Below are 10940 nucleotides of genomic sequence, written 5' to 3'. Positions count from 1 at the left end.
AGTACCATCGGTAATATTACTAGCGATATTACTACCACGCGTGTTAATTGCTTTGTTTTGATGTATTTGGGTTTCACCCACTGACTGTTAGCGTTTGACGCAGACTACGCCGCATTGTTTGAGAAGCTTCGCGATTGTTTGACGTTTTAAGATTACGCGCCGGACGCGAATATTCAAGTTTATTCGAGAGGCTACGCGAGCACCAGCGATAACGCTGGAAGGTTTGATGACTGATGTATAAAAGACGAAGCCTTCCACCGATTATCAGATTACTCGACGGCCTGCGACTGTTCTCGCCGCAATCAGTGCGCAGCGTGTATCGCTTGTATTCCGAGTTTTGATTTTCTGGGCAGAAGTTCGACCAAATAGAGAGCTTCGTATTTCCCAGTCTTGCTGCAGCATTCTTCGCCGTCACAACCACGTGACAAACTATCCATAGTGGTGCGAATAACAATGTTGTTGCTGGCTGGCCAAATTGCCAAAATATTCGCGATAGCCTACTATCAGCTTCGCTTAATTTATGAGCAAATTTTTGGCGAGAGAATTTGAGCAGTGAAAATGGCGGCATATGTCCATCAATAAATTAATATTTAAAAGCAACCAGTTACATCTTACAATGAACAAACTTAGTTCTTGATAATTTTTATATTTTGAAGACATCAAATGCAATATAAACCTGAAGCCGCACAGTTCCACCCCATGTAACGGTTCCTTTCCGCTACAGCTGAAGAGTCTGACTTTATGACCATGTGCCAACGAAGCACTCTGGTGAAGAACACAAGAATGTCAACTTTCTTGCCCTTAAACCTGCTCCTCCGGCTCCACTATGTACTACGCATGCGGGAAACCAAATTTATTCTGCAATGAGTTAGCGCTGTTGATTTTAAACTATCGATAGTGCTTACTATCGATAGCACTATCGATAGTATCTTTTACCATCGATAGTTCGACAGTTACTCAGCTATCGATAGTATCGATAGTACCATCGATAGTTCTGCATCACTACCCTAGCCCCGTAGATTTAGCTTTGTATCCTCTGTGACAACCGGGCCTGTCGTGACTTCACATTGATTATCAGTGTCGACGTCGTTGGACAAGCGGGTAACGGGTAAGCTTACCTCAATCTGCTCAAACTTAAATCGGATCCCCCAGCGAGTAAGTATATATTCATCTGCTGAATACTATCTCAGCTACTAGTGTATACCCGATAATACTAGCAGATGATAGATAGATAGATAGATAGATAGATAGATAGATAGATAGATAGATAGATAGATAGATAGATAGATAGATAGATAGATAGATAGATAGATAGATAGATAGATAGATAGATAGATAGATAGATAGATAGATAGATAGATAGATAGATAGATAGATAGATAGATAGATAGATAGATAGATAGATAGATAGATAGATAGATAGATAGATAGATAGATAGATATTGAAATATATTGCAACGAATAATTACAAGTACCGATAATTTTGTTATCCGAATTCTTTCGCGCGCGGCCACATGGCTCCGACCTTCCTACAGCACGTTATCACCGCACAAAGAGGGCGCGACGCTGATGGTGACGTCCATGATGAGGTCGGCGCCGTTGCCGAGGCGCTCGGCCGTGCTCACGTCGAACACCAGGCCGTCTCCGCTCCGGTCGGTCTCGGCCTGCGAGTGCAGGTTCCGGGTCCTGGCTGACCACGAGAGCCGGTGCTCGGCGCCGCACAGTTCGAGCCGGTACAGGAAGCGTCGTGCCTCCTCGCTCGACCCGACGAGCAGCACAACGCCAAAGAAGCGGTTCCTCGAGGCCCTGTTGTTCCTCTTCTTGAGCATCACGACGAAGTCACGGCCCAGGCACGACTGCAGCGCCACCCAGCAGAAGGCCTCGACACGCCGGAAGTTCGTCGCCGTCACGACCACGTTCTCGCCTGTGCGTTAATTTGCACGGAAAAGGACCGCTTACCTAAAGGAGTTGTCTACATTGACTACATGTGTCCTGTTTTTGCCTACTTGTATAGTTATGCATACTTATCGTAATATATAATTACCAACTCAGTCTACATGTCTGGCAGTTTGGCTGATCGGCCGGCAGATACGATTTCGCTTCTATTTATTTGGGTGAGGGCTCGGCTTAGGTTAATTTAGGCTGGGCTGGAGGTTGCGCCGGGTTGATTTGATTTCGTTTGTTGGTTAGCTGGTTGATTGGTTGGTTGGTTAGTATGCCGGTTAGTCGGTCAGTTGTGGTCGGTGGTTTAGCCGATTGTTACACGCACGCCCATTCGCCTTTTCGAGCGCGTACGGACGTACAGATGGTCAGTAAGCAAGTCGATTGGTCATTGCATGGTCTGTCTGCCAGTCTGACCAACCACAAACAAACGGTCAGTCGGTCGATCGTTGGGTCGGTTGTTCGTTGGTTCACCTATCGGTCCGATCGACTTTACGTCCATTCGCAGTCGTGTCTGTCAGTTCTTAGCGAGTTGGTTTGTCCGTTCGTCGGTCCGACGGACCAACCGACCACGGACGCCGTGAAGTCACCAACCGTAAGTGGGCGGACGGTCGACCGTCCGTCCACGGTCGGTCGGTCATGATACAGCTGGCATGTCTGTCCCCCTGTCAGACCAATTCACGGATGGACCGCGAACTAAGGTTGGTTGATCGGTTGGTCAGATCTTGTCGGGTTAACTTTCGGTCGGGCTGGGTTGGATTGAGTTGGCTAGTTTGTAGATTTTGTCAGCCATCGCTAGCCATACGCTGTAAATCGATGCAGGTTCATCAAGAAACGCGAAATGATGAGCATGCCCGCAATAAATGGTGTAGCTTAGCACCATGCAATTTTTTCAGCAACAGGGGAAGAATGAACCATGCCAAGACATCCAATCGCCTAATCTGCGTCAGCTGCCCAGCAGCTCACAATCCACTCCTTTTAGAAGTGAAACCAGGGGCGTAGCCAGAAATTTTTTTCGGGGGGGGGGGGGGGGGTTCAACCATACTTTATGTATGTTCGTGCGTGCGTTTGTATGTGCGCGTGTATAAATACGCAAGCAAAACTGAAAAATTTCGGGGGGGTTTGAACCCCCCCCCTGGCTACGCCCCTGAGTGAAACGACTGTCTTGAAAGAAAGTAAAGCGTGCAAACAGTGACAGGAGAGAGTATCACAGGAAAACAAAAGCGCCGGCGTCTGGTTCTGTTCTCTTGTGATACTCGCTGTGTTCCCCGGTCAATCCCTACCAAATAACTGAACTTTCTGCCATCGCTTGTACTCGCTTGCATCCTTAATAAGGTGTATACGCTGTGAAGATGTCCATTTCCGCGTTTACAGATGGCAGCAAAGCTAATTTTCCTACAACTGGACCGATCTAAAGGAAACTCATCTCGGAGGACTACTTGCGGTATAAGTTTTGCGTGGCTTCTGTAAATTTTACATCGACTCGTCCACGTCACCCAAACTTAGATAGGAAACAGGCGGCATAATGGCCAAAATTTCAAAACAAATCCTATCCTAGCCCTTTTTCAGCTACACAGGATGTTCCTATAACTCTACCCACCTATAACTCTAAAGGTGGCTCACACTGACATCAGTAAAACCGCCCTATTGAAGCACCAACATGAGAGGTGGTGAGGGGGGAGAGGGACGCGACGTTTGCAATGTCACATTTATGTTGTCAAAACATCCTATGGAGGTTCTTTCCTTATTCACGCACAGAGGCGTTCCTTCCCCATCGCTATCGCATTAAGCAGATTAGCCGCAACCTGCTTTTAATGAAAGCCGTCAATGAGGGGTGCGAGTACATTCAGAAGCTACTTCCATGACGCCACGTGTGAGCTACCTATATGTAAAGTACGTAAAATAGAAGACGATTGCTTAAGTCACATGGGGTGCCCCAAACAGCAAACAGACTTCACAGAACCTCTCCGGGAGCAAAACGCTGCTCAGCTCCGATCTACAGGACCAAGCCTGGGCTATCCAGCAGGCCAGGGAGGCTACAGCAAGAATGGTCCATCTGAGCGATCTGGCCTAGACCAGAAAGTAGCCGGATCTCGAAATAAAGTTGTCTCACTTACTCACTCACTCACTCACTCACTGGTGCTACCTATAAAACTTGCAGAAACTGTCCACCCTATGATAGGCGGCGCGGTTGTTAGCTTTTAAACGACAAAATGCGCCGGTTTACCAGGGTTGGCGCTGTAGATGTGTGCATAGTCTATGCGGTACTTCACCTTGTAATCTCGGAACGAAGTCGTGCGTGCTGAGAATGTGTCCCACAAGCCTCTCCAGCGGTCCTCGCCACTTGCAAGACTTCCTGCCGAGTACGCAGCCACAGGGCCTGGATTAAGTTTACGGAAAGCAATCACGCAGAGCACGTTACCGCGTAGGCACTTCAAGCTGTGCTGCCAGCGAAAGATTGAACGTTTACGGGGAAGCACGAAGCAAGCAACGGGGCTCGTCGCGGACAGAGGGCCGCTAGTTATGATGATGATGATTCGAGGCTGAATGTACCATTCCGTTAAGCACTTACCACGGCATGACACGTGGTACATTAGTGTGCAAGTGCTATACGCAACGTGTACACCTGCGTAGCTGCGCATGTGACTCCTCGCGCAAGAGGGCGCTTCTGAAGGGTCTTTAGAGCGATAGCTCTACTACTCCAGGTGCAAACCCCGAAGACGGCTCGTTCCGTGATTCTAACCTTCAAGCTCAGCCAAGGTCGAGCCGGCGTCTTTGAGTTGCATGCGTGAGTGCCGCAGAAAATTGTTTGGACATTGCCCGCAGGATGGCTCAAAGTTCTCGCTGATGGGTTCACGCTGATGTTTCTCCAGCGTATCAGCGCGTTGATCGCGTGCTTCGCTCCTCGCGCTTCGTGTGCCTTCGCAGCGCCGGCCAATGAGCTTCAGCGAAATGCTAGTACGGCGCGTTCGCGAAAATGAACGCGTTGCTCTAGCGTTTAGCCGCCACCGCCAGAGGCGCTGACTGCATCCAAGTTCACTGCGCGATCGCACCGATATATGCTAAAAGTGTGACATAATCCGACTCAGTTACATTTTCTTGTAAGTGATTACCGGTAATCAATTGTTTTTTTTCCCAGAATCAAGTCTTTGAAAACTAATCTTCTACGGCAGTTCTCGTCCCGAAAAATATGCGACCGCTCCGTAGACCCCCCGTCCTGTCAGACGGGGAGTCCCTACAGAGCCTTTTTTTTTTTCCTTTTCCATGGCCTTACCTGCAAAGCCTTATCGAAACGCCAGCAACAGCGAAGCGCGACGCAGAATAGAGGACACGGACACTAGCATCGAAGCACTGCGCAACTACAAGCGAGTGAGCAAGGTGTTCCTACGTTATAACACCACCCTTTCCTCCAGCGCATGCATTGAGAGAGAGTTCAGTGTAGCAGCTGACCTCTTAACGAGAAAACGTGGAAGAATCAGCAACGACAACTTCTGAAAAACTCCTGTTGAAAGTTAACAACATGTGACACTATATATCGCAGAAGCCACGGTAAGCCTCCCAGTCTTCACGCAAGCCTCCAGCCTCGTCTCTACCACTCAATCCACAGTAGTTCGTTGTAGTTTGAGTAAACTTGTGTTACTGTGTTACGGAAATAAATTTTTTAAGCGAAGTAACGCGAAAGTAATCGACTGCATTTCTGTAATTGCTCGGTTACTTTTCTGGGGCTGTAATTTACCACTGTAATCAATTAATTTTAAAGGAAGTAATTGCAGTTTTAATCGGGCACTTATTTTCTGTAATGTGTACAAGCCTGGTTGAAAAAATTTAGTTATCACAGCAACGGCTATGTCTCATTTCCGGTTTAAATTAGTAGCACAAGATTTTGCCACCAACATCGACATCGCTGTGTACGTCCACGCGTGCATGCTTCAAGTATAGTTATTCGGTAATAGTTAAAGCTGACAAGTTAAATGATCAACAAATCGAAACTTGCCGCGTTCTTTCATTTCAGAAGCGATCTTAGTCCACTAGAACAATCCGCGTGCACACCCCACTGTAACATATTCAAATTAAATGAAGTAATATGCTAATAGAGTGACATAATCCTTGATTATCACACAGCTTCCTCCGAGAGATGCAGTTAAGTGTGTTGCCAAACAGTAGAAATCGCATGCTCTTCTCTGCTTTTCAGTATATTCAAAACATCCTGACGTTCCACATTCGCCCTGTAGCTACGGGGATCGATACCCCGCACTTCCACCAGATGTCACGTAGCCAGAAACGACGCAGGGTTCCTCGGTAAAACTAGGTTTATTGGAGCGAACTAGTGCTCCGCAATAAGTTCGATGAGAAATACAAGTGGCGAAGTAACAGCCTACAGAGTGACGTACGAAGGCGAGTGTCGGCAGAAAAACGAATGCCGCGGCGCCTTTTCTGTGAGCATTTAAGCCTCGGCGTTACCCGTTCCGCAACCATCGCATTACACCGATAACACCGGTCTAGCGGCGACAGGGCACCGGTCTATCAAATCAGCTAGCCAGATAAAGAGAGAGACACGCACCTCGCATCAAACACAGATAACACAATCGGGCGCGACCAGACGCTGGCCACAACACCTAAAAGTAACGAACGAGAAGGCATAGTTCGCAGCAATACGTTTGCCAGTCAATAAGTTTTAGTCAATCTATAACCTCTGCATCCTTAGCGGGTAACCTGAGCCGCAGAAGCCGCCATAGGGGTGATCGCGGTGATCATGATAATGATGCTCATGATTACGGTGGTGGTCACGATCATTATGAACGAAAAGATTAACTGTAACGCGACCGCTTACCCGTGCTCGCAGGAGTTTTCGTGCTTCTTCTTGTCGGCGATCAGGATAGATGTCGTGCAGCCCTTGAAGCGATACTTGCAGGGAAACAGCGTGGTATCGGCCAGCTTCTCCAGCGCCAAGTTCCTGTTTTTCCCTGAACGCAAAATAACGGTGCACAGGCGAATCAAACGAAGGTTACTCACGTCCAGTTTCCTTATAGATGGCTTGCACTGACGTCATTGAAACAGTCACGCTGGAGCACCAACATGGCGGGACGCGAACACTGTGACGTCACGTTTGTGTTATCACTACCTCGCATGCTGGCTCCTTCGTTATTCATTCACCGAGGCCCTATAACCTGCCAGCGACGTCGTTATCACACTGAAGCAGGTTAGTCGCCGCGTGATTATACTGCCTTGACGTCATCAAAGCCGCCATATTGGAGCCATTTTGTGCGTCCATGACGTCACGTGCAAGCTATGTATAGGGAGTATGCACTGACGTCATTGCGGCCGCCATTTTGTTGCACAGAAAGCACAGTGAAAAGGCGCGCTTTCTTATCTTGATCTGCTTATCTCCAGAACAGTGAAGCTGCGAATTTTGCAACAAAATGGCGCATGATGACGTCACTGAATACCTTCTAATAGTGTGCCCTCAGCTAAAAAACAAAGTCACAGCCAGTTCCACCCCAAGTGAAATCTGTACGAACTGCGGAGCATTGATTCGCCTGTGTTTCCCTTGCGTTAGTTTTGTGTTTATCTGCCCTTTTCTGCGGATATACAGCGGATATGCCTGCCGGCGGCAAGTTGTCTTTTCGTCCACTTTACTTTCTTCACATTTATACCATAATTACTACAATGCAGTTAAAACAGTACAGTTAACGTCCCCTATGCCTTCCTTGGCTTCAGTATCTCTCGGCTCTCATTAATGATGTAGCCAGTATTAGACAACAGTTATGGCCATCGTTTAGCCATATTTAGCCAACGGTTAGTGAAAATCCGCAAGTGCCAGCGACCATTAGTCAATTATGGAACCTTGCCGATAAATACGATTGTTCAATTCGGTGAGCTCTCGGGGAAAAGGGTATCGGGAAACTTCTAGTGGGGCTGAGGGAGCCGGCGGGTGTATGCACCGTTGTAAAAACAGGATTGAACGCATTACTTGAACGGAAATTTGCAGTGAGTGAAGATCAAGACGAAAATTAAAAATGTACACTAACAAACTCACAGGGTCCCTTATGCCATGGAGGGGGAAAAGATTAGGAGGGAGAGCGCCTAGCGTCTACAAGTCAACCTCCTCTGAAGCCGCTACCTCCTCGTGTTCGGGTCAAAGTTCCCATCATGCTCCTGTATCGATTCTTCTTTTGGTGGGCTCATGGCAAAAAAAAAAAATGACGAGCGCGCGCCCTAGCGTCCACAATCCAACCTCCTCCAACACCACTCCTTCCTCGTCACTCTATGCTCCGGTAACACTTCCCAGCATGCTCCTGCTTAATTCTTTATGGCTGGGCTTCGAGATTGTCACGTGACGCTTCCTCCTAGTTTTTTTTTCTCCATGCCCTATGCATTCGCCTAACGACTCGAAGGCGAAAGCCATCTTCCTTTTCTTCTCAGTCAATGTATTGATCCTCCCTCCTCCCCCCTCCGAAAGCTTTCTGCACCTGACGTGGTTTTGCACTGCCTCCAGAATCGGCCCACCGTTGACTGAGCGATGATGTTGTGTGATGACGTCATCATGACGTCACATTTTGGCGACCTGTAACGTCACTGTGGCGTCATATGGTGATGACATCACGTGATGATGATTTTTTGCATCGCTCGTGCTGAAGCCGCCGACGCCGAAGATGAATTTTTGCGTTTGATAAGGCATCGAAGGCTTTCGCCTTTATAAAAGACTTATTTCAATTGACTACCGGATCGATTAATCAATTGATTAAATAATTTATGCATGGACGTAATTACGCTTGGAATGTGCCCGAGCTCACCTTTGGGCGCGCGGCACACTGGGCACATGGTGACGTTTTTCCGGCAGGGGGCGCACAGGTGATGGCCGTTCTCGCACTGCATGATGGGAGGCAGCGCGTAATCCCTGCAGACAGGGCACTCGAGCAGGCTGGACATCTGCGAGATGGACGTCGTCGTCTGCGCTCGGGTCGGGTTGAACATGCTGGTCACGGAGGCCATCATTTTCGCCGCTGATTGGACCGGAAGGTATACTGCGTAACAGCGCACCAAGATGCGTAAGCAAGGCCGCTCGTGGATAGCTATTACATTGTCATCGTATTACACACCCTAGCTATTACATTGTCATCGTGTAACACAACGAGAATAAATTCTGGAGGCGACCCCAATCCTTCACTTAGGTGCACTCTAAGAGAACAAGAGTCATTTGACTCCTTTCAGAGAGTCCTGACTTGCAACGTATATGACTCTCTTTAAAGAGACACGTCAACTGTCTTCGTAGATCAACATACTCTCTTCGGAGAGTCGTGTGACCCACAAGAGAGTTAACGTGCCTCTTTCAAGAGAGTCATATACGTGGCAAGTCAGGACTCCCCGAAAGGAGTCACACATACTCTTTTTTTAGAGTGTGTCTGGTAGCGGCACTTGCACGTCGTCGTTCTTGTGTGGCCTGGAGTATTCCTGGGGTTAAGTTTGTGACTCGTCGCGCTTAAGTAGCGTATTTCAGAACAAATAGCCTGAAGCAGCGCGAAAAAACGAGGACAGAGAAGGAACACACACAACCTGACTAGCGCTGGACTGCCAACTGAAATTTTATTGAACAATCACCACTTACACCTTTTTCATAAAAAGAGCGTCAACTTTGTTTTAAACAAAGATCACCATCAGCACACCAGGCCAGGACGCCACTGTGTTTTCACTTCTAACCGGCTCATAAGTGGTACGTCATACCGCCTCTCCGATTCGCTTAAAACGCAAACACAGATGCGCTAGACAAAGTGACCAAATATGTGGCCGTATCCAAAGCGTACATCACATCAGGCCATCCGACGTTGTGATTTCCGTTTACAATGCGTCTTTGACAACTTCACTCGCTATTACCACGAAACAAAAGGAATCATTTAGCGACGACTCTGAAACCCGAGAGACGCTGTTTTCTTTAGAGAAAAGCCCCGTGTTTCGATAAACCCTAAGTCCAAACTACACTCTGTCTATGCGTTCGCACGAAAATTCTCTAGCTAGCTCCGTTCTCCTAGCTGTCTACTTCGGTGGCGCGCTATGAACGGCACAAAGATTGAGCTCCCAGCTGGGAACCTAACTCTCCTAGCTGTCTACTTTGGTGGCGCTATGAACAGCCCAAACAAAGATGAGCGCCCAGCTGAGAACCTAGCTCTCCTAGCTGTCTACTTTGGTGGCGCTATGAGCAGCCCAAAGATGAGCGCCCAGCTGAGAACCTAGCTCTCCTAGCTGTCTACTTTGGTGGCGCTATGAACAGCCCAAAGATGAGCGCCCAGCTGAGAACCTAGCTCTCCTAGCTGTCTACTTTGGTGGCGCTATGAACAGCCCAAAGATGAGCGCCCAGCTGAGAACCTAGCTCTCCTAGCTGTCTACTTTGGTGGCGCTATGAGCAGCCCAAAGATGAGCGCCCAGCTGAGAACCTAGCTCTCCTAGCTGTCTACTTTGGTGGCGCTATGAACAGCCCAAAGATGAGCGCCCAGCTGAGAACCTAGCTCTCCTAGCTGTCTACTTTGGTGGCGTTATGAACAGCCCAAAGATGAGCGCCCAGCTGGGAACCTAGCTCTCCTAGCTGTCTACTTTGGTGGCGCTATGAACAGCCCAAAGATGAGCGCCCAGCTGAGAACCTAGCTCTCCTAGCTGTCTACTTTGGTGGCGCTATGAACAGCCCAAAGATGAGCACCCAGCTGAGAACCTAGCTCTCCTAGCTGTCTACTTTGGTGGCGCTATGAACAGCCCAAAGATGAGCGCCCAGCTGAGAACCTAGCTCTCCTAGCTGTCTACTTTGGTGGCGCTATGAACAGCCCAAAGATGAGCGCCCAGCTGAGAACCTAGCTCTCCTAGCTGTCTACTTTGGTGGCGCTATGAGCAGCCCAAAGATGAGCGCCCAGCTGAGAACCTAGCTCTCCTAGCTGTCTACTTTGGTGGCGCTATGAACAGCATAAAGATGAGCGCCCAGCTGAGAACCTAGCTCTCCTAGCTGTCTACTTTGG

General features: G+C 48.4%; 1 protein-coding gene across 1 annotated transcript; it reads right to left on the bottom strand.

Annotated features, from left to right (window-relative positions):
* Positions 1-1485: 1485 nt before the first annotated feature.
* LOC119399008 (E3 ubiquitin-protein ligase Siah1) lies at positions 1486-8962 on the bottom strand. Its single transcript, XM_037665822.2, has 4 exons — positions 8736-8962; positions 6773-6905; positions 4215-4321; positions 1486-1924 (listed from the first exon to the last, which is right to left on the bottom strand). Exons 1-4 carry the CDS (start codon positions 8935-8937, stop codon positions 1530-1532), a joined length of 837 nt encoding a protein of 278 aa, XP_037521750.2. The 5' UTR covers positions 8938-8962; the 3' UTR covers positions 1486-1529.
* Between the last annotated feature and the right edge of the window lie 1978 nt (positions 8963-10940).

Source organism: Rhipicephalus sanguineus, chromosome 7 (assembly GCF_013339695.2).
Source record: "Rhipicephalus sanguineus isolate Rsan-2018 chromosome 7, BIME_Rsan_1.4, whole genome shotgun sequence".
In the NCBI taxonomy this organism is placed as follows: Eukaryota; Metazoa; Arthropoda; class Arachnida; order Ixodida; family Ixodidae; genus Rhipicephalus; species Rhipicephalus sanguineus.
This window is presented reverse-complemented; position numbering and strand designations above follow the sequence as displayed.